The sequence below is a fragment of the Parasteatoda tepidariorum genome, chromosome 2 (genome assembly GCF_043381705.1).
Source record: "Parasteatoda tepidariorum isolate YZ-2023 chromosome 2, CAS_Ptep_4.0, whole genome shotgun sequence".
Classification (NCBI taxonomy): domain Eukaryota; kingdom Metazoa; phylum Arthropoda; class Arachnida; order Araneae; family Theridiidae; genus Parasteatoda; species Parasteatoda tepidariorum.
In genome coordinates, this window is record NC_092205.1 from 92,507,760 (window position 1) to 92,533,313 (window position 25,554).

The 25,554-nt window shown below is 29.9% G+C and overlaps 1 protein-coding gene across 2 annotated transcripts; it reads left to right on the forward strand.

The window, feature by feature from the left end:
• Nucleotides 1-1,149: 1,149 nt before the first annotated feature.
• LOC107447293 (WD repeat-containing protein 13) lies at nt 1,150-22,886 on the forward strand. Of its 2 annotated transcripts, XM_043054193.2 has the most exons (14): nt 1,150-1,336; nt 4,076-4,131; nt 4,519-4,601; nt 6,937-6,991; nt 8,766-8,955; nt 11,003-11,143; nt 12,059-12,225; nt 13,538-13,597; nt 16,119-16,202; nt 17,250-17,308; nt 19,348-19,467; nt 21,243-21,367; nt 21,443-21,641; nt 21,796-22,886. In XM_043054193.2, exons 1-13 carry the CDS (start codon nt 1,216-1,218, stop codon nt 21,628-21,630), a joined length of 1,449 nt encoding a protein of 482 aa, XP_042910127.1. In that variant the 5' UTR covers nt 1,150-1,215; the 3' UTR covers nt 21,631-21,641; nt 21,796-22,886. The 2 variants fall into 2 exon arrangements, with proteins under 2 accessions (XP_042910127.1, XP_071034028.1); XM_071177927.1 differs by having other exon boundaries at nt 1,165-1,336; nt 21,443-22,886.
• The last annotated feature ends 2,668 nt before the right edge of the window (nt 22,887-25,554 follow it).

Here is a 25,554-nt window from a genome sequence, read left to right on the forward strand (position 1 = left end):
CAATCAAAACCTATATCCACAATACACACACACGCACGCACACACACACACACACACACACACACACACACACACACACATATATATATATATCTGTGCTTTTCACTCATTCCATAATCTTAATTAATAGTTTTTCTTTCCTCTTTTTTTCGATATATCGATATTTATCTTTTACCTTAAAGCACATTGAGTATCAAAGCATGTTTTTGTTAGCTTTATCTCAATTTCATACTTTATTCGTCTTAAATCTTGCGAAACACATCATATCATTGAATTTATATCTTTGTGTGATTCATCAAAATGTTAACATATTATTATTTGAAAATCATTTTCATAAAATCATGTCCTCTCATTCCCCTTTTAACTAATATAAATAAAATAAAAACAATTGTAGTATATAAAATTTAAAATGTGAACAAAAAATAATAAGAGTAAGGAATTTAGTTTTATATTTTATTTTATAACTGTCGTTGAACAGCCGATCCAAAGTTATGGGTTTACGATTATTAATGTTCAACTCCGTAGCTTTGTAATTTTGAACCCAATTTAGAAGACAAGGGAACTCCTGGGTTGATTATTGGGAGAAATTTGTCTTCGTGGAGGACTTTTTGATGGAGCTGACCTCCCATAGTTAGCCTGACGGCAAGGGGACTCTAACCCATGATCCGTCTACCACTGAAGATATTTCGCATCAGCACTGTGGTCGGTGCAAGCCGGATGCGGAATTCGTATCGACTGGGATTCGAACCCGGTTCGCCTCATTGGATGGCAAACGCTCTTACTGCTGAGCCATTGTGGCTCAAGAGTAAGGATTTATAGCATTCGTAGGATTCATATTAGCTCAATTTTTAATCTTTAACTTTATAAAAATCATGAATGCAAACCAAGGTCCATAAATGAGCCGACCATCTGCAAATAAGTCGATAATTAAACTCAGGGTCGAGTTTAATTTATCTTGGTTGTATAGGGTAACATGCCAATCCCTCAAAAAAAGCTAAGCCAGACAAACCCTAACAAATGACTTCTTGTTGCCAATGACTAAAATGTTATTCTTTTTCTTTACTTGAGTTCCTGTTTTCTAGTTCAATTTTTCCCGAATTCCAATTCTGACTATACATTTGTACAAAACTAGGCACCCGGAAGCGCTATATTGTTATTTGTTGAAAAGTTTGTTTTCGTTTGAAAAGTTATACTATATTTAAGTAACAGTTGTGTATGAGAAAACAATTAAACAATTTTGCTTCTCTAGAACATAAAATGGCCTCTGTTTGGCAGCAAATATTAGCAGTGGATGCTAGATACAATGCCTACAGGGCGCCAAGTAATCCCCAGTTTCGTAAGTTTGTAATCAATTCTATATTATAAAGTGTTAAAAAGATATAAAGATAAAATTTTAGTATCAGTTACTGCGCCAAAATAATCGCTCAATCTTTGCTACAATCTATTCCGATTTGCATTTCGAATCAGAATTGGTTAATGATGTCTTAATTTTTCCATAAAAAACTTACATCACACAAAATGATTTATTTTACACTTCTATTTACGTAAATATAAAAAATACTCGTTTCATCAATAAAATTTGAAACTCTCAAAAGTATGAAATAGCGTAAATATAAATATATTATCATATTAAAGCTAATAGAAAAATAAATATCAACTCAAATCATATTGTTTCTTCCACAATAAAGAATGAACAAGCTCAGAACAAACCGTTACCATAGCCACTTAATTATATGAACTAGATCAAAGTTTAAAATTAAACAGAGGATAATTCTCAACATCCTTCCGCCTAAGTTAATTTCTAATTTAAATTACAGTCGAGTAATTTCTAAGTTATCTTGCATTCGTGAATATAACAATTAAAGTAAGAATATTAAAAATAATAAAATAGATCATTATGAAATATACAGTGTTAATAAGTCCAGTCTCTGAGGTACTTTGATTATAAGACCCGTTTTAGTCTTTCGAATCTGAGGCTCAGTAACGTTCACTTCCACATTTACTCTATATATGATTTGTTAATTTACGCTTTTGTGCAAAATGGAAAAGTTTCGGAACACCACTCTTTTGAGTGTCCTGAAGATATAAAGATGAACTTAATGATGTCAAAATGTATATCAAGGGACATGAGTTAATTACTGCTTACCAGTCGCAGAGAACTGTAATCATTTCTTCAGATGATAATGAACCTTTTCCTAGTAAATGTCTCAGCAATTTCTTGAGAATACCTATCAATCTTTCCCGTCAACCTCCCCATCAAAAATCAGTCGGGGACTTCCATTGAATAGATATAGATGTGTCTTCAGTGATTTGTTCTGCATTTAGATCTTGTTATGCATTTGAAGTTCTTACCAAATTGGTTTGATTGTCACGGTATATGACTTTACTCTATCCTCTGCGAGCTATAAATCTTTTAAGAGATAGTAAAAAACTCTCAGTAGACCAATTCTAAACTAAACCTTCAACCAATTCTAAAAAGGCTGCTCTATAAACTGAATCGATAAATAAATAAATCCAAGATTTCTTGTTACCTCACAGGACCAGTCAAGTCTACCTCTCAAATTTCAAACATTACTGATTCTCAAAATTTGTCTTCTAGGGGCGGTACTGTACGAGCTTCTAGGTTTTTAGCGGAAAATCTTCTGTGCACTTATTAATAACAGATCTCAATATTTTTCTAGCATTAAAAATCCAAAATATTTCTTGTAGAATATTTATCAAAATTTGAGTATCAGCATGCACATTTTTCTTGTTATAATATTGTAAATTCTCAGCTCTCTCTCATTTTCAAAGCAGTCTTCTTCGAATGTTTCTAGTTTCTGTTTTGAAAATACATAAATATGCAGAGATCAATATAAGTTTCTGACTCATCTATCTCTTTGTCTATTTCTATATTGGAAGTTTTCCCAGAACGCAACAATTGTTGAAATTTATTTTCTCAATTTATCATTAAAATTGCGCCCTCTTAAATAAGCTTTAATTTACTAATTTTATCAGCACAATTGAGTTTAATTTCTTCCTCATCAGAAGAATTACATGTTCGAGTAAATAATCACCTATATTGTTTACTATCTTTCAATACAGCTTCCGTAATGAATAAAGAATTTTAAAATATATACAAAATATTTTTTACTCTTAAAAAGCCGCAGTGTCCTGTTCGCCCATGCCAGATATTCTGTTTTGCACTTCGAACCAGAATTAGTTAATGAGGACAGTATTCTTAATTATTCCATAAACAACTTAAACATATTAATATTAAAAATACCTGCTTCTTCAATAAAGCTCAAAATGCTGAAATATATAAAATGGCGCAAATATGAATATATTACAGCTGAAAAAAAATATAATAAATATCAACTCAGAGCCATTTTGTTTCTTCTCCACAAAAGAAAAAAAAAAAAAAACTTACCATAGCAACTTAATTTTTTGAACTAGATCAAAGTTAAAGATTGCACAGAGGATAATTCTCAACAATTGCATTTAAGATACTAAAAGCATTCAGTGGCATACTTAGACTTTAGTGCACTCCTGCAATATCTATAAATGCACCCTGCCTGAGACTTCACACATTTGTTTTTAAGATTATAATATGAAACAATAATGCTACAGAGAAACATTCTGGTATTTGTAATCATTCATTTTATTTTATTTTACATATTTTTATTTCAAGTATTCTAATAATTATTAATAAGGAACTAATATTTTTGATGGAAAGGCAGTATTTAGAAAAAATTCTAATTTGGAGCTTACCATGTTGAAAAATCAGTTTTTGGGAAAAAAAATTATTTTTGATAGGTTATGATGTACTAAATATTTGATAAAAAAAAAAATTTTCTGATTGAAAAATGTTTTTGGAGAAAGTTTTTCTAAGAAATTTATGTTAATTTTTTCTTCCGATACCATGGTACAAAAAATAAAATAAGCCCTTCATATACTTATTTTAGTCCCTTCTGTTCATATCATATTTTGACACTCAAACATTTGCTTTTGTGTTTTGTAAATCTATGCTTTTTAATTTACTTTGTTAAATATTTACTTTTAAGCATTTTCTAATCAGTTGTCATCTCTTTATCAGGTACTTTGTATATACGCCGTCGAAGTCAACTTCTGCGTGAAAATGCGAAACAAGAGGTATGAATCAGAAACAGTATGGAATAATACTCATTTGTATCTATTAAATTGGCTTATTTAAATATTTATATTTTAATATGCCAATACTTATTAATTAATATTTTTATTTTATTATAAAATTTTTGTGTGTAAACGATCTATGGACTGTATTCTGCAGATTTTTATAGCACGTTATTTTTTCAAATGTATTTTCATTTTAATACACTGAAAACTCAAAATTAGGAAAATACTATCCCTGCACTGATCTTAGATATAAATTTTTAGGAATGGAATTAATTCCCTGTATTATATTATTTCCATGTAATATTAAAAGGTGACAATTTTTGAGAAATTTTTTATTATATTGTGCATTGGAAATTTATCAAAATCCTTCTCATTTATTTATAGTTCAGTCCTGTTGCTAGAAAACAGTATTTACGATTGAGGAATCAGTTGTTATCTCAGAGATATGGCGTATGTCTTGATCAAACGTAAGTAGCTAACTTTTAGTTCTCCAATTAGTTAATACATACGTTTGAGTAAAAAGTTCAGTTTTTTTTAAAAAAGTTTTTACGTTAAAGTGTGATGATTTTAACAAATTTTAATAGGATTAGAAACATGTCTAAACTTTATTTTTTAGGGTTGGTTTTAATTAACATATTGTTTTATTTTTATTTGTAACAAATAAAATTTTTTTGTTTTAAAAACGTCAATAATTTGAATGATTAAAGTGAATAATATCGAAATTGAAGTGATTAGTGTCAGTTAAATTTAATGAACTCCTACCCAGTAGAATTAAAAAATAATGGTTGCATTATTGTTGATATAATAAGAGTTATTATTGATAAGAGTGAGTTTTTTCTATAACTTTTGAACTAAAGACCAGGGTGGCTAGAACATTTAAGCGGAAAGGAATTTCATTCATGGGAAAGAAGAGGTCTTAATAGTTCGTGTTTGTTTTCTTAAGTATTGATTTTTTTTTTAAAAAAAGGATGGAAAAAGAATTTTAATAATAACAAATATATATGTTACTAATTTAAAATAATTAAAGCGCTGTGTACAAAAGAAAACTATATATATATTTTTTAATTGAACATTTAGTAATTTTTTATTTTAATATTATGGGTGATATTCTTGCATTTTGTTGGGGGGCGTTAACTTACAAATTATTTCCTTCCTTCATTTTGTAAATAATCAGCACAATAAAAAAAAATCAAAAATCATGAAATCTGTAGTAGTAATTGCGAAAAAAAAAATGACAAAATCACGTGAATGGCTTCCTCAAATGCGTTTTTCATTTTGAGATTCGGTTGTTGTAATAAATAATATTGTTTTTTAAAAAAATGTATTTAAAAACAACGGAGGTATCAATAGCAATAACTGCCAAAAATTCGATGGAATTATTGCCTTAAAAGGTAAATACTCAAATGCACTATTCAAATTTTTCATATTGTTTGTAATATATTGGGATATTTAAAAACCATGCGAAAATCAATGTCAGTAACAGTTGAAAATACAATCGAAACATTGTATCGATTTATGATACTATCGGTGTAAATTGAATGCGCCAAAAAATTATTACCTTACTAAATGCATGATTCAAATATTATGTGTAAATTTCTGTTGAAAAGAAAACTAAATTTTTAACTTTTCAAACAAAAATCTTTCTGCTAGAACTCAGTAACGTTCTGCGAAAATATCGCCGTGTCGCTTCGATTCTGCCAAGGGGGTCCACACATAGCTTGTTTCTCAGTCTTCATCGGTATTAATTCTTACCTCCTGAAACTACTGATGCTTTGAAGGGTTTTCCTCCAAACTGTAACAAATCCTTGTTCCCCTTCATCAGGAGATACTGTCTTTCATCTTAACATGTAATAACTTCAATATTTTTTTTCCCATGTTGGTAGAGGCATGAATCTGCTGTTTTCAAAATCGGTTAAACGGGTATTATTAGCATTTTAAGAATAGCGTTTGTGATGGACCATTTAAACAAGATGGGGCATATGCGAAAGCAAAAGACAGATCGAGGCTCAACGTTATTATTAGATTACCTTCACCATCTCCAGGAAAAATATTTCCTGGAATTATGGAAAGTGTGAAGTAGTTCGAGAGTATGTGTTAGGAGTTACAGCTTGACTTGAATATCAATAATAATAAAAATATTATCTGGTCACTGATAATAATGTTCCTTTTGTGTTGCATTAGCATATATATTCTTCTTGCATCATTTTATTTCTTTGCTTTTTTAAAAAAAAAAAAAATTCTTTGGAACAGGGTTGTCACTCCACAGGAAGAATAGGGAAAAACCTGCAGAATACAGAGAATTTAAAAATCGCCAAAAATTACAGGGAAAATGCGAAGAATTTTGATTTTTTCTTTACGAACTGTCAAAATACAGGGAATTTTGTTCCTTATTTTGGTCTTTTAAAATATGGTGACTACTCAAAGCGTAATCTATGGGATATTTAAGGATGATATTTCAGCTATACTAAACTATTTCATTTAGTACAGTATTATTTAAGTATGCCCATCTGTTCCTTTTTTTCTCCTCTAAGTTTTTTTTTAAAACTAATAAATATAGTTAGCCCAATACAGCTCACTCAAAAGCACAGTAATTGTTGTGTTCCTCTTAAAATATTGTGTATAATATGTACAATGAAAACACAGGGAGATTCTTTCCAGATTTGAGTGGCAACCCTGTGGAAGTTCAAGGAGTGAAAGTTTGACAGTGCAAAGATATATTGTTACAGATGATAAAACTATATTAATTTTGTATTATTTTATTTATTAATTTTTTTGCTTGTAAAGTTTAAATATATTTTTTAGAAGTGTAAGAAGTCAAAGCATGAGTGCAAGAAGTAACAGTAGGGCTACCTTGGAGGTAAGTTGAACAAGTTTATAGGTTGAAACATTTTCAAAACTTATTTCTTATATATATGTGTAACATAACAAGCTTCAACTAATATTTTTATGTATATATGTTATCCCTTTTCTGTAAATCTTTTTCTTAATGTATTATTCTATTCGAAACGTTCTTTCACATACTTAAATGTTCACATCCTGTCTTTTAATCTATTTTTAATTTAAGTATGCATTAGTTAACATACTTACTTACTTATCCTCTATGTGCCTTTGGACACATAAGGCCTCTAGCATATCCCTCCAACGCCTCTTGTCTCTAGCAATAGATCTTGGTTCTCCCAGCCAGATATTCCACATTCTTTTAATTCGCCCAAAAACATGCGCTGGGTGGTAAGTCTGGGTCTTCCTCTTGTTCTTTTACCATCAGGGGCCCATGTAAGCGCAACATATGTAATTTTCTCTTTGGGCATTCTAAGGATATGTCTGAACCAGCTCCACCTTCGTTTTTTAATTTCATCTTCTATTGTTTTTATTTTAGCTTTCTTTAATAGATTTTGATTTGATACTTTGTAAGGCCAGAAAATTTTAAAAATAAATCTTAAACATTTGTTTTGAAAGGTTTCTAATTTTTGTATTTCGATCTTAGTCTGTTTCCAGGTTTCTGTGTCATATAATAGTACTGCTCTAACAATAGCTTTGTAAACAACTATTGTTGTCTTTATTTCAATATTTGACTCTCTCCAAAATTTATGTAATCCCTTAAAACATGTTCTTGCTTTGATTATTCTCTGTCTAATATCTTCACTACTTCCACCTTTTTTTATCTACAATAGAACCTAAATAGCTAAATGACTATGTCATCTATTTCGTGATTTTCGATTTTAATTTTGTCATTTTTCTTTTGATTTATTCTCATTACTTTAGTTTTCTTATTGTTTATGAATAAACCTACACTATTTGAATATTTCTTGAATTTGTCTGTTTTAAGCTGAAGGTCTGTACATTTGGATGAAATAAGTACGATGTCATCAGCAAAATCAAGGTCTTCTGAAGTAGTTGTGAAATTCCACCTTATTCCTCTTTTTTCATCTTTCAAGCTGTTTCGCATAATTCAGTCTATCACCAGTATAAATAAAAATCCTGATAAAACACACCCCTGTCTCACGCCAGTTTTTACCAAAAAGAATTCAGTTAATTCTCCATTTACTTCTATACATGCTTTGCTGTTATCATACATATCTTTGATTATGTTAATATATTTCTCTGGTATATTATAAAGTGATAAAATTTCCCATAATTTCTCTCTCTTAACTGAAATTAGTTAACATAATTAACATTTTAATGTCTATCCCTGTAACTAAGCATGAGAAAGCTGAATCTCCCACGACCAATTTAACTGACGAATTATAATTACTATTCCCTAAAGCAAAGCATTTTAGGGATTTATGTCGCAAGATTTTCTCTAACTTTTATTGAGGAGAACTCCGATTTTTCTCAGTTGGATATTCATTCTCTTATTATAATAGGTAAATAAAATTAATTTACTCTTTTTAAAATCCTGTGCCTATTTATTCTGCTCGTAAGACTGCCACCATTAGATATCTGTATAAATTATGTATTAGATATATGTATGTATTAGATATATGTATGTATTAGATATATGTATGTATTAGATATATGTATTTGTGATTGCTGATTATTCATTGCGTTTTTTTTTTAATATGTCTGAAATCACTCTGTTAATTTATTTAAATTTTTAAATTTTATTTTTTATTTTTTAAATTTTATTTCAGACCAGTGACTCTTTTGAGAACCGTATTGCTTTAGGTGACCTTAAAAAAGTCCCAAGGCGTTTAACTAATGAAGAAGTTGTCCCCACACACTTAGCAGAGGCCAGTCGTGCATTAGTTGGTGGAACTTCTATTGATGAAAATTATGCTTTTACTGGAGTACATCATATATTTGATCAACATAAAGATGCAGGTGTCAATTTGTCTCTTCTTATTTATTTAGATAGTTCACTTTCAACAATTTAAAGTAACCATTTTTCTTTATTTAAGTAAACTCAATTTATGAGCATGTTAAGAAAATGTATTTATCTTTTGAAATGTAATTGTACACGCATTATCAATACCATATATGATAAATATCATAAGAACACATTATATTGGGTTATTTTTGAATCAATGAAAAGCTAGAACTTTTTATTTAATTTTGATATCTTCTATTATATTATATTACTAAACGCAGGAACAACAAATTCTTATAGTTAATGATGGACTATGAAAAAAATAAATTCAGACTACCCTTTTAATGAACAATAAATTCAATAGCTTGTATAAATTCTACGTCATCAGTTGGTAAATTCTAGGGATGTAATAAATCTTATATTGTCCAGATACCTGATATTGGACCTGACTTTGAACCAGATACCCGTAGCAGTGTCTTTTTCTTCTTCTTACTTTTAGAACTAATATTTAATAGTATGAGACTGAGCTAATATTTTCTTTTTGTTCATATTTCTCTCGATTTCTTTCAAATAAACTTTTAATTTTGAGTCAATATGTGTTTTAAATCACGAAAAACATTAATAATGCTACTTAATAAATATAATCATAATTAGATTATTAATTGACATAGATAATTAAAATAAATTTATGATTAGACCTTTTGGAAATCTAATTTTTAAATATCATGTCTGTGAGATTTGTAAGAAATATGTAAAAATATATTGTAATTCAAATAAGTTCGATATTAGTAACATTTGATATTAGTCTCAATAATTTTTTATTGGTATTGCTAAAAACATTTATTAGGAATCATTATTTTATTTAAATATTTGTCTGATAACATTGCTGCCAACCATGCTGATTTTATGCTAAAATAAAATTCGAAAAATATTTAATAAAATTATTTTATATAATATGTATAGTCGTGCATATGTAATTATATACCCACAGTTATTGTTGTAAAATAACCCGGTTTTTATGACCTGGGGGTAATTATCTGGGTAAATACCCAATTTTATTCAGATCTCAATGAATATGTTTTCACAAAATTATGTATATTCATGGCACAACTAAGTTTTGCTTACATTATTAGTAGTTAATTTGCTATTTATTGCACAAAGAAATTCATTTAATTGAACATGCAAATTATTGAAATGGCAATTTTTTTATTTATTAATTTTTTTTTTGAGAAGGGTTATGGTTTAATCCTCCTTAAATTCACATTTTTAATCATAATTTTCAATATTTGGTTTTAAAAGTGACATCGAAACATGTATTGCCGGAAATATAATTTTAGAAATGAAAAAATTTATTCAGGTTTTTACTAATTTATTTTAAAAAGTTTATCATACAAAAGTTTTCTGGCATGTAAATAATAATATATAAATCCTTATTTGATTTATATTTAGTTGTGATTTGATATCTTTATGAATTATAATAATGCCAAATGTGTTGAATTGGCTGTAAATCTTTTTTTTTATATAATTATTTACTAATGGATTAAAATAGCTTAATGTTAGTATGATTTTCAAAAGGGTATAAATTATACGCTAGCTTAAATGTTTCAATATTCTTGTATGTTAAGCTTATGTGAGATCAGGTTCTATGAAAAAATACTGCTCTGGGAGAAAAAAACTGTTCTTTTTTTCCCTATTTAAAATCGCATGTTAAACTCTAAGCAAGGATTTATATATTTTATTATCTTAAATAACATAATAAATAAAATGTATATTTAGTTTTATCATTTTAGTATTCCCTATCTTCCAGAGAAATGAAATTTAATAATTCTTAGAAGAATGAAAAGGCTATTTATTAAATATTTTGGTTAAATACATATCATTTATTGTTTTTCAATTGAAAAAATAATGTTTTTCATAAATTAAAAACGAGAGTGCAAATGATAAAATAACAAACACATGTAAATTAATATTTAATTATATAGAGATTTTTTTCTCTAACTAAATTACTGTATAGATGTTGCTTAAACCTTTGATTTTAATAAAGCAATTATTAATTTCTAGTGACAGCAGTGCGATTTGCTAATAATGATAAAAGTCTCCTCGCCTGTTCTTCATTGGATGGAAAACTCTCCATCTGTCAGCTGACTCCCCCTCCTGCCAGCGTCCTGTACGTTCTCAGTGGACATAAAGCTGGACTGACTGGTAAACAAGAATTCTTTATAGTACACTCAACACCAGTAATTCATAAAGCTTTTCAAAATCAATTTTTAACTTCCAGCACTTTGTTTGAAACCATTATTGGCAATCTTGTATCTGAATCTTTGAAATTCTGGAGTTGGTACTAAGAAACATTTTTATGCAAAGATAATAACGCATTTAAAGTTTAACTCTCTCATGCATTCGGGCCTCTTATGAAGAATTATATATTTTTGCTTCATAATATTATTCATATTTGCATTTGTGATGTAATTTGCATGTATTCCTTATTTAAAGACTCCAAACAGTTTTTGGAAATCACGCCGAGTTTCTGGTCAATCAAGATAGATAAAAGAACAGGGTCTCTTTGGAAGTCAATGGATCAATAAACACCTGCAAAATCCTGGACATCTTTAATTAATTTAATTAACTTAATATTGATTTTATTACTATCAATTATTCCATTGATTTTTTTGCTATTAAAGTTAATATATAAATAAATTTTTTCCGGATTAGCCCCACTACCATAGGGTTTTATAATACAGATTACACAAACTGTGCTTGAGTTGAAGATATTTTTAGTTATAATTTTTATTTTATACAACTGGACGCACTCTTATTTTCTATCCGCATTCTTACTTATATCTACCTAGGCTCTTCACTTCTCCATCCCCATCTTTGACTTGGTATCTATCTTCCTCTAATCCTATAAATTTTACTCTTTTAAAAACCTGCCTTCATTTGTTGCTGCCAAGTCATTCTCGGCTTTCAGCTCTGCCTTTCCATTTGATTTGAATAAATGATTTTGTTAAGAAAAAATAGTTTAAAATTTAGGATTTTTAAGCAATTAAATGATTTAAATAATGCCAATCTTGCAGTAAAGTAAACTCAAATATAGTTTTGCTAATTTTGTTTTAATAGCATTTGAGTGGTCCATCTCTAATGACCTCATACTGACGTGTTCTTTGGACGCCACAGTACGACTTTGGGACACTGCCTTGGGTTTATGCATTCGGGTAGTGGAGGATCCTTTTGGGGCACCTCTCCTCTGTTGTGCATTCCAACCCTACAACAACAACATGGTTGTAGTATCCTTTTTTTAAATATGTTTCATTAATCTGTATTTTCCATTTTGTAACCTTTTTAAGTCAGTATTCAGGGGTCTGTCTAGGTTTTTTTGAGAGGTACCTATTTTGTGAAAATTTAGACACAATTTGTGAAAATTAAAAATTCTATTAAAAGATCAACACAAAAATATGTTTAAGTAAGAAAATATTTTCAAAAATTGTCACTACAAATAAAAAAATTTATTACTGGTAAATTTCTATATATTTTTCCTCATATATTCAAAATTAATTATGCTATTGTAAAATTTCGGGCTTAAAATTGTATCCCAATTTAAAAATTCATAAAAATCATTGTGGATAGTTAAATTTCAACTTGAACGTAAAACATGCATTTAACAGTACTAGCACTAAATCTTAATTTCATTATGAGAACATTTTCGACTAGGTCATACAGAAAAAAGTTTCACAGAGAAAAAAATGTTTCATAAATAATAAAGGTCTGTTAGAATAAATTTGCAATAGTATTTAACCCTTTGATTAACCTTTTTTTAACCTACTAACGGGACTCGTTTGTCCCAGCAAATCTTTAAAAATTACTAATGGACATATGTATCCCACCATTGAGTACAGACGGGACATATATGTCCCAGCCTCTAAATTGATAACCGCTTGTCAGAAAAATCCCAAATACTAAATTTGCCTTATTTGTGACCTATTTTGTCCTTTTGAGTAATAAACAGGACAAAAAAATCATTTTTTAAAATTCGTAGTCAAAGGGTTAAGATAATGATCGAATGTTTAGAATAATGTTTGAATTTCAACTTCCTGTACAGTTTATAGATGGAGAGCCTTGTCGTTTGATTTTTTAAAAAAAATCAACGAAAAAGAAGCTATTAATTTTTTCTATACTATATATTACCCATATTTTACACAGTCATTGATAACTTGATAATAAACAATTTAATTACTTTAAAACATCCATCTAAAATTTTGAATGATGTAGATAAAATAAATTTTTTTTTTGTTAATTACTATGAAAACCTATTTATTCTGATCAAATAGAATAGGACAGGTGTAACCACCTTGTCGTTTAAGAGAATGAGGGTCGTTTTAATATCAAGTAGGAGTGACGAAAAGAAAGGGCAAGTTTAAAAATTATAAGCTTTTTGAGTGTCTGCTATCTGCATTGTAATAAAATAAAATTGTCAAGTTTTATTATTCTTAATTGCCTGCTTTGAATTGTTTTTTGTTTGCTAGAAATGAATACTATGTTTGCTCGATTGTATGCTATACTATCTGTACATCTTTTGAAAGATCACTTAACTTAATTTAGATTGGTAATTCTAAAGGCATGGTACAGGTGTTAAATGTATCTACAGGCATCTATTTAAAAGTGAGATATTCAAAAACTTATATTATGCATTTTAAAAGTGATTTTATTTTATATATATTTTATGTATTATATGTATGTACTTTCCCCTTTTTTCCCCTTTCACAAAATCACTATTTCATGGTATATAATTCATTTAAGTGATATATATATATGTATATATATATATACACACAGTCAGATCCTGATGTAATAAATTCATAGGGACCATAGTTAAATCGGGGATAATTTGTATTATCGGAGGAAAAATGAAAAAAAATTGATTTACCTTATGGAATATCCCAATATCTCTAATCGGCAAATAAAAAAATAAAGCTTACACTTTTTATTCAAGAACTTAAAATACAGCAAATGATTACATGCTGATTAATTTTAAATTTTAAATTATTTCGTGAGAAAGTTTGCTTATTTCCTTGATTTCTCACCTGAAAGATGAAAAAAAAGAAAATACTCAGTCATTTACATCACTGTTTCCAAACCATGCTGATCATCAGAAAAAGTAACAATTTTAATTGGAGATTTATTATCATCGACTTCTGTGTCATATTCGCTACTCATTGTTTTCGATAAATCTACTTTATTAACTTCAATTGTATAGATCAGTGGTCCCCAACCTTTTTGTACCTAAGAGCAAATACCAGAATATCGGTCGAATGGCAGGCACCATTTATTTTTTCAAGATAAATTTATAGTTGGTAGACATAGGTAATAATACACACTACATATAGTGCACAAAAAATTAAATTTCAAAAATTAATTTGACATATGAATGCAATTAATATTTTTGTGTAAAATAAATGATTACTAAATTGCTTTTAAAACATACGAAGTATAAAAATTATTTATAAAATACAGTGGCATGTGGTGTTTGGCATGGCATTTCGCTGACCAGCGCTACATAATTGGGAGAATATGATGCTCTTTTTAAGAATGGAATTTAGTCCTTCAAATATATTCCAGAATTTCTCATGTGATACAATAGTTTTGAGGATAATGTCATCCAATGGAGATCCAAAATTTCTATATCCAATTCTTCTCGCTTTACTTGAAGAAATTCTGAAATGTATGTTACTATTACAGTTACGTTTATTTGGTTGGTAAGAGGATTAACAAAAAAGTTATCAAAGGCTCGATGATATTAAATTGCTGCTATTAAATTTATCTTTAAGCAATTGGAGGTTGATGACAAATGTCAATTTCACTGTCACCTATCAATTTTTTCATGTTTGGAAAATGCACAAGAGACTTCATTTTCAAATGTGATATCCACAAAACTAGCTTAGCTCTGAACGAGTTAACAGCCTCTATCATTTTTGCTTTATGTTTGTCCTTTCCCTGCAGCTCCAAGTTTAAATAATTTAGTTTTTTCCTTACGTCCGTTATGAAAGACAAATCTGCTAGCCAAAGAGGGTCTCTTAGTTCTAAAAATGTATGATTTTTGGTTGCAAAATAATTTTTTATTTCTCCAATTATATGTAGAAATCTATTCAAGTACTTTACCTTTACTGAGCCAGCGTACTTCAGTATGTATTTGCATAGCATTTATTGTGAAAATGGAAAACTGAAATATTTTATAGTTGAGCAGCGGGCGCACCTAGATCGATCGACGGGCGCCATGGTGCCTGCGGGCATAGGGTTGGGGACCCCTGGTATAGATAGATAGTCCGTCATCATATGTGACATAATCGTTAAAATCTATTCAAAAAGCAATTTCGTTCCATATAACTTCTTCTGAAGGATCAAATGAAAAAAGGGCTTTGTTATTTTCCACTATTGTCCCTGGAAATCCCGCTTTCTAAAAGCATTTTTATTTGCATTTTCCGAAACTAGGTCCCAGCATTGTCTTAAAAACTGGCTCCGTGTTTATTTTCCCCATTTTTCTCATAAGCAGCTTTCTTTAATTAATTTTTACTGATTGGTTTTGTAACTATCGTTGAACCGCCAACTCAATTTTTTAGTTTTATGACTACTAATGTTCAACTCCTTGTAATTTTGAACCCAATCCTGAAGACAAGGGAACTCTTGGATCCAGTATTGGGAGAAATTTACCTTTTTGGTGGACTTTTTGATGGAACTAACCAGCAGTTGCGTTACATGGAGAGGAAAAATATGATGGCTTTCCAAGGTTAGCCTGACGGCAAGGGGGCTCTAACCCATGATCCATCTACCACTGAGGATATTTTATGCCAGCACTATGGTCGGTGCAAGCCGGATGTGGAATTCGTATCGACCACCCATCACTGGGATTCGAACCCGGTTCACCTCATAGGAAGGCGAACGCTCTATCCCCTGAGCCATTTGCGGCTCACCTCTTTCACATATATGTATACAACTCAACATTGGAGATTTTTGTGACTTTGTTTTTACTTGCAGCACCCTTACAGTTGTTATTGCTAACACGCTGTATAATGGCTCATAAATAATGTATTAAAATTTGTTTGATTTTCAATTTACTAATTAATTTTATCTAAATCAGTAACAAAAAATTATATTTGATAATGATAGTACAATTGTGTTTGTTTAGGGTGGAAGCAGCAAAAGTTCTGGCAGTGTTTTGTCTATTGTCTTTGATCCTTCTGGAAGACTATTATGGGCTGGAAATGATAAGGTATTGTTCTAATTTTTCTTGCTCTCTCACGTAATTAAATGAAAACTTATTTTCCTGATCAAGAAATGTCAAAAATTAATTCTTATCCCAAATAAAAACAGAACTCTCTTGTTTAACATACATCATTGATAAATATGTATTTTTTTGTCATTATACATTAATCTCATTCTTGAGCCTCATATCACCTTACCCAAGGAGGTTAAGCTGTCATTCTCATGACCAGTCCAACGTGGACACCACAATATTTCTTTTCTTCAATATATGAGAAGTAACCACTTACCTGCTGTCCTCACATAGAATTATTACATATTTACTTGTAAGAATATTAATGCTTTCTTTTGCAATTATTGTATTATTCTCTATGGTTGAACAGTGCACAAAAAACGGACCACTCTGAATAACTATTGATCGAATGATCGGATTTTCACATTCTAGGACTCAATCTTAATGATTCAAGAGAGTGTCATCAACTGAATTGGTGCAGGCGCTATTTTAAGTAACAAAATCATAAAATCAAAAACGGACTTTCTCTGAATAAACATACTGTCATTTTTTCTGACGGATTCAGATTGCTGAACCCCAAAATGTAGGGGGTAGTCTCAATCTGAAAAATTTGGTCAGACAGTCAAAAAGATTTCCAAAATTTGAACCCCTTTATGTTATTTTTTTTTTTTTGAATATTTCACCGTATTGAAAGTTTTACAAATTGAAAAATTTTTGCCCACAATTATAAAATTTGTTTATCCAAAGTTAATTCCTTGTCAAATATAACTTTTAGTAAAAATTTATTACTTTAAATTAATAATAGTCGAAAAACTTGAATTATAAGGTAAAAATGTTTTTACATAATTTTAAAGTGTGCAATTTTAAATGACAAAATTTGGTTGAATAGTGTCTGAGAAATTAAATTTCAAAAATACGACTTTTTCACAATCAGGGTAGTCTGTTTTCTTATTTTGCATACTGTGTACATTTATTTATTTTGTAAAGGAACTAATATTGTATTAGTCACTACTGGCAAACGTATAATCAAATTAAATTTTTTAGGGTTACATATTATCATTCCTCTTTGACTTACATACAGGAAGATTAACCAAAGGCAGAAAGTATGTTATTCCTTTGAGTTTGTTTACTTATGTATTACTGCATGTTATTAATTACTAAATCGATGATTGATACATTCATTTAAGTATATTATCACGAAGATTAATGCAGGTTTTAAATTAGTTTAAAGTTGGGAATATTTATTCTGATGAAAATTTAGGATTATTAAAATTCATTTATTTCAAGAAGGAGATGTTGAGGTGTCCAAGCAAATCTTTTATGTGTGTTGAGATTTATTATGATACCATAACATTAATACTTATGAAATAATGCAAATATTAATCAAATGATAAAAAATTAAAGAGAATAAATATAATGCTAAATTGTGAGAAATGCTAATTGTGTAAAAATTGTGAGTATTTGAGGGAAGTGGAAGCTGAGAGAGCTCCATATTCTTTTCCAATTGGAAAAGAATATGGGACGTTTTAAAGCACTTTACCAAAAATGAGTAAAAGTAATATATAATTTGGTTACTATAAGTTATTAATTATAGCCAAGGTTATACTTCTCTTTTTCTTAATTTTAGAAATAATTAAATATGGCAATAAAGAGTTAATAAGGTCTATATTTTATAGCCAAATCATTCTAGCACTTCTTTTGTGTAGAATCTAAGTTGAAGAATATGTATTTATAGAACTTCATTTTCACTTAATTACTCATGTTAGTAAGAAATGATATTTATCTAGAGAAAAAAAAATTGCATTGATTATTTCTAACAACATCTATAAATCTTCATGTAGGCTGTTTAATAATGTGTTTAGGATTTGTTAGAAATTATCTCTTATCTAACCTGTATAGTTAGTTCTGCAATAGCTCCCTTAGCAAGTTCTTTTCTAAAGGAAATTACATAGCTGCCAACTTTACTGGATTATCCAGTAGACTATTCTATTTTGCCAGTTTCTCCTGGTCTACTGGTTTAATAAAAATTTTCCTGATTTTTGTACATTTTTGAAAATTCCCTAAAATTTAGTAAGTACAGTACAGAACTCGATATCCGGAAATCAGAAAACCGGAACAAAATTCAAAAAATTTTCTCGCCATTTTAAAAAAAATATTTTTTTTTCCTCGTAAGATTTTACGATTTTTCTTTATTTTTTTAACGATGTTTACCTTACCATCATTTTGGAAATAATCATTAGTGTATTACTTCATCGTTTTTTTCTTATTTTTAAGATTATTTCCAATTTTTTTTTTTTAGTTGGGTTTAACAATAAAAAAATGGCTTTTTGTAGCGATTCAGAAAACCGGAAAAATTAGTTATCCGGAATAGCGATGGTCCCGACCGTTCCGGATAATCAGTTCCCTACTGTATATTAATAAAATCCCTATTGAAATCAAACTTTTGGACAGATAATGATTGCTTGCTTAAATATCTAAATAAGTATTGCTAATACATAATGAAGTGTGCCTCATTTTTTAAAATAAGTTTAAAACTTTTCTTTTGTTTTAAAATGGTTTATTTTTTATTCATAACTCCATTTTTAAGTATTTAAAAAAATCTTTTTAACTATCTTTAATGAATAAAATGCCTATGCCTATTAAAGTTATGAGTAAGCGTAATGCTTAGCATTTCAAGTTCATTTAATCTCAACCGTAACTGGAAAATATTGAAGTCTATACAAATCCTTAAAATTCCCTATGTATAAAATATTTAGTACACTATGAAACAATTATCCTGAAAGTTATACTATTTGGGTAATGTTGCTCGCTTCCGTGACTTAGATCCAGAGGTGCCCACTGGGTAACGTTAAATGAGCAACACTTCCGGCATCTTCCAAGGTGAAGAACGACAGTTTAAGTACCTGCCGTTATTTAAAAAAAAAAAAATAATAAATACTATTTTGTAAAATCTACCGTTTTTTTTTTATCCATGTTGGCAGCTATAGAATTTGGGAGGAGAATTTCACAGAAAACATAAATTTATACGGAAGGGAAAAAAAAGCATTTGCCACATGAAGTATTTGTTCTACTGTTACAAATTGTTATCCATTTCTTTTACTGTTCAGGCAATTGCAAAAACTCTTTTCTCTATTTTCATCAGGATTCTTGTATCGGAGAATAATGCAATCACTTGTCTCTCTGCCCGCTCGTGGGCGAACCGTGAAGCTCGGGATCCTCTTCTTCTTGTGAACTGTGCATCTGACGCAGTTTTCCTTTTCAGGTAAAATTTGTCTGACGAATTAATACCTTTATTGTTATAATTCAATAGCTGACTTTCAGAGTGCTTAGGATAGGCCCTTCAATGCATTAATGCTTTTGCATCTCTTTTCAAAGATGAAAATGCTTAAGACATTCTCAGCAGTTTCAGTGTTAAATTTGAAGTGACTATTCCCCTTTTGAATTATTCAGAAATACAATCGTAACTCATGCTTTACCTGATTTTTGTTGACATACTCAAAGACTGTTTTTTTTTCTGTCCTGGCATATTATATCAGGAATTTTGATAATTTTTTTTTAAACAATAAATAAATAAATGCTTTAAAATATTATTGTTTTGGACACTGCAATGCTTAGGAGTTGGAAACAAATTATGTAATTGATATCTTTGTATATCACAGTCTTATTTTCGTGGTAAATATATAACTGGTAAATATATAACATTTTTATGGTGCTTATTCATTTCCACATGAATCTCATGAGTGATATTTTTGATATTGTATTGCTGTGTTATTTTTTCACTAAATTGAGCTTTCCATGAATTTTGAATTGTTCGCTTAAAGATAATTTTATTAACAGATCTCTTATGATCCTTGCTTCAATTACAATCCATATTACTGTTTTATTATTCACCTAGAGATTACCTTGCCTAGCCATTTTATTACGAATTTTGAAAAAGTAATATCAGTCTGCAATAACAAGAATGTTAAAGTACTGGGAATTTCAGGGATTCTGCTAAAAAAAAAATTTTTTTTATGTCAACCAATTAACATAAAAAAAAAAATTCATGCCTAATTGAATTTTGGTGTGTGTGTGTGTATACACACCAAAATTGGTAGTTGTTGACTTCCATAGGTGAATGTTGGCAATCACATAGTCACTTTGGTAAATGTCTGAAATATATACTAGGTCTAGCTAAGTGCCACTGCCCGGTATACATTTGCCTGGTATGCCCTACATCAATGTTTTTTAAGTTCTATTTGCGTTGCCCAGTATGCATTTAACAGGTACTCTAAACAGTGATGTTTCTTCCTAATCTATCTTCAGTAGATATTAAAATATCGAATAAACATAATAATATCAAATAAATTAAAATCAAATTGGATGTAACAAATATTTCAGACATTCACCAAAGCGACTATGTGATTGTGGACATTCACCGGTGAAAGTCGACATTCTCTTGATATCGGGCATTTACGGTAACATATGTATTACATTCGGCAATGTATTACTAACTTTAATCAAAGGTTTAAACTTTTCAAAGAATACTATTAAAATCAAGTTGTTGTTTTTTTAAATTTTATTTAAGTTTTCAAGTGGTATTAAAACATTTAATTCTTCATGAACATATCATGGTTTATCTTATTCTATAACAGTGTTTCCCAAAGTGTGGTACGTGTACTTCCAGGGGTACGAGAACAGTTTAGCGGGGGTACACATTCCTAAGCAAAACATCTTGCAACAAACAAAAATTTCAAAATTTTTTATTTAGAAGCAAAGCAAGTTATGAAAATTTATGATTACATATTTTTCTATTGGCTATTTTTTGCATAGTTAACAGTTAATAATTAGTGGTGTCAAAAGTGTGATTTTTAACTTTTGTGCAAATTTTTTATAGTTAAAAGTGCATTCATTTTTTTATTAGTGGTACGCAATGTTACGAAAAATTTAGAAAGGGTACAGAAAAGTCATAAGTTTGGGAAACACTGTTCTACAAGAATAAATATAAAAAGCAAATTACAAAGGTGAAATATTGAAAAAAGTTTAATGCAATTTCAGCATCCTTAGGAAAGATGGGAGCCTTGAGCTGAAACGTAAGTTTCCTATCAGACACAGCTCTCAACTGGCTATGATAAGGAGCTCTTTCTGTCCCATCATGTCATTCAGACAAGGCACTTGCATAGGTAAGTGTGCAGGATTATATTCGAAATTGTTCATAATCTCGTTATATATCTGTCTTTTTTTTTCTTCTTTTACAGTATCAGGAAGTGAAGATACCTCTGTTTACTTTTTTGATCTGGAAAGGGAGAGGAAAGCCTGTGTAAATAAATTACAAGGACATTCTGCTACTGTCATCGATGTGTGCTTTAATTATGATGAGAGTCTGCTTGCCTCCAGTGATGCCAGTGGAATGGTCATTATTTGGAAGAGATCATTCCAGACCTAGTTTATTATTAAGTCTATTATTTATATGTTTTATGAAAAATAGAAGTGTATATATTTNGTCATCGATGTGTGCTTTAATTATGATGAGAGTCTGCTTGCCTCCAGTGATGCCAGTGGAATGGTCATTATTTGGAAGAGATCATTCCAGACCTAGTTTATTATTAAGGTCTATTAATATTATGTTTTATAAAAAATAGAAGTGTATATATTTTTTGTAAATTTTTGTATGTTGAAAAATTTTTTTTTTCCATCATTTTTCAGATCCAGTCATATAAGATGTGATTTATATGTATTGATTAAAATTAAATCCTGATTCTCTAATTAATTTTTGTAAAATGATGCTTTTACTAAGGTATTTACCTTCAGTTTTGCTACCCTTTATTGCAATAATTTGCCTTATTTTCTGCTATCTTTTTCTTAAATAAAGACTCAATTAAATACAAATTTATTTTGCATGTTAAAGGCCTTTTTGTTCAAAGGATTCTCATTTTATTCCCTTCTATATTCTCAAGAGGTGGTATCTACACTATTTAATCAACAGATATTTCAAACGAAATGGTTGCATATTAAAATGTTATTCTCCTTACTTTCAAAAATATCACCCTCCTATTTCTATATATATATCCCAGCAAACACAACATTTAAGTCGTGATAACGGGCCCATGTATGTTCACTATCTTATCGTATTATTTGGGCTTTAGAACGGACATATAACTTAATTATTTAATAGTTAATAAACTTGAAAAAAAACAAAAACAATTTGCTGAGATTTTTTTCACTTAAATAAAAGTTATCAAAATTAAAGAATAATTCTTAAGATTTTTAAATTTTTATGAACATACATAGTTTAAAAAACTAAATCACAAAAACTTTTGCTTTCATTAAACTTTCATATGGAGTAAATCTGAACTTTGATTAAATTCTGATTTACTTAGAGGCATTAAGACATTAAGATTAATTAATTACAGAAGTTTTCTAGGTCCCAATCTTAGTGCTTTAAATATTTTTAAAACTTTAACTAGAATATTGAACACATTTTTTTTAATGAAGTGAAGCATGTGTATAATCGGCAATGTTTAGTTTTGAGAGAGTTTTTGCACTTATTATTATCTTTATAGTTGTATTGTATCTTGTATTTCTCTTTAAATGTAAGCAATCTGTTTCGCAGAAACTGAAATGTATATTTTGTAAATATTAATGTTTTAATCTGAAACAATGTAATTTTTATTGATACAAATAAAAGAAAATGTTTTGAAATGTGCTTGTATTGATTGATAAAATTCCTATCACTATAACACTTTAGAAAACAACAGCCCTTTGAACTCTCATGGAGCTAAGATTCGTGAATATTGGTCCAATTAGGGCCTAAGGTATTTTGATGCTAGGATAATTATGAGTGTTTTTACAATACAAACTTTAAATGTGCTGTGTTTCTGAATATATAATCTTTTGAACGAGATAAAATGGAGGTTCCAGAACTCTAGAGGACTTCCTGACCTTTAATTTAAATTTCTAACTTCTTTCGGTTTTACCGTGAGTACAATTTTAATATGGCTCAGCAAAAGCCATATCTTGGCTTTGTAGACTATACATCCAGTCCATATTAATGAACAAGTTTAAGCTGAGGACATACAGGAAACTTAGCATTTGGGATTTGAAATCAGATTTAGAATGTCGGTAAGTTCACAAAATTATCTGTTCGTAATGTGTGATCATTACATGCTCTTAATCCTGAATTTTCAACAAACAAGTTTTTAAACTGAAGTCTGATTTTTTTTCTTCTGATCCTATCATTACTGAAGTTTGTGTAATGTCAATGGCAAAGCCGAACAGAACCCTTCCGAGTCTGCTGAGAAGCTTTTGCATGCTTAATATCTGTAAAATTCTTAGAAATGAGCAATTGCAGGTACCCTTAACCCTAGATAACTGTACTTAAACCAATGTTAATCTATCATTCGATCCAATACGAAATTAAAAATATTTTTTCCTTTATTTCAAAAATATCCAAAATTTAAAGTAGAATATTTCATTAAAAAAAAAAAAATAGGGAAAAAATTATCGTGTGCTGACCACAGTCTGCGTTTCTATCGTGGACAGAATAAAAAAAAAATTATTTAGCATAATAAAATGCAGATAAAACTTAGCATGCAGATTATGGCATTGCCTCTACTTTCTACAGGTGAACCGTGGTGACTCAGGGGATAGAGCGTCCGCCTTCCCAAGAGGTGAACCGGGTTCGAATCCCAACGATGGCTTGTCGATACGAATTCTGCACCTGGCTTACACATACCGCAATGCTGACGTAAAATATCCTTAGTGGTAGACGGATCATGGGTTGGAGTGCCCTTGCCGTCAGGCCAACCATGGGTGGTCTTCGTGGTTTTCCTCTCCATGTAACGCAAATGCGGGTTAGTTCCATCAAAAAGTCCTCCACGAAGGCCAATTTCTCTCCAGATACTTGATCCAGGAGCTCCTTTATCTGCTGGATTGGGTTCAAAACTACAAGGCTACGGAGTTGAACATTAGTAGTCATAAACCCATAGAATTGGATCGGCTGTTCAACGGCGGTTATAAAATAAAATTTCTACAAGTTTAAACTGAATATTCGACGACGATTGTAAAAATCTCTAAAAATAACGAGTGTATTAACAGCGCTACCACATCTCACAACTCATTTTACTAGTTATGGTGCTGCTGTGAGTGAGGTAGTGAGACTGTAGCGAGAATTTCTGTAATTCATAGAACTGGCAGAAGTCTGTAACATGAGTAAGGGCTCGCTTTTGTAGGTCAGAACCCGAAGAATTCTTACATGAGCTCGAGATAATCAGGATAGAACCCGAGTCTGAGATATACGTCGGATAAAGGCCTTTGTCTAAACAAGGAAATTATTTCTTTAAGACTTTCAATCGTAATTAAATTTTTACACTTAATAACTGAACACAACGTTTGCTTAAAAGTAGTCAAAAGGTTGATGAACATTTTATCTGCAGTCAGAGCCTGCCCAAGCCCGAAACCTATTCAGTAAACGAGTCTGAGCCCGGCTCGGTCAGTATTCTGCTAGACGAATGTTTAGTTTATCTTGGATTAAATCTTTCATGACTCTTATCATTTCCCAACCGATGGATTTTGCTTTGTTCTTTATAATTTCTTACAAGTTTTAGATTTTAATTTAAAATTTGCTTTAAATATTAAACTCAATTTAAATTTCAGCTAACTAAGAAACAGTTTATAGCATAAAAATCTTTTTTTTTTTTTTTTTTTACTAAAATCCACAGTATGCAAAGTAATGCATTTTTGAGTGATATAAGAAACTAAGAACTAATTTTAAATTCAATTAATATTTTAATTCAGTGGTTTCTTCCTCCTCTTCGTATTCGGTTTTGCCCTTACGTTTAAGCTATATATTCGTGGAAGCAACGTGTAAGTCGTGGTGTGGTTGTTAGCGCCACGGGTAAAGAAGTTTGTAGACCCGATGGTCAGGAGTTCGGTGCTGATCACGCATTAATTTTTAATTTTATTTAATTTTTTTTATTTAACTTTTTTACATTTCATTTTTCGATATTTCAACGTGAATAAAGTGTTCGATAGATTAAAATAATTCTTCTTCTTTAATAAATAAGGAATATTAGCAAAAGAACGGATAAATTTCGACTCCGGAGCTACGCACACGACTCACACTGTAAGTCCCTTTAATATTAATTTTTAATTTTTAAACTCTGCCAGAAATTAGAGTTTTATATACCAAACAATCGTACCAAAGTGAATTTCTATACATTAAATAGGGTGCACATAATGGGCCAAAATAGATTTTGTTAATTAACCGGAAGGAAGTTCTTTAAGCTATATATTCGTGGAAGCAACGTGTGAGTCTTGGTATGCTAGTTAGCGCCATGATCAAGAAGTTTGTAGACTCGGTGGTTAGGGG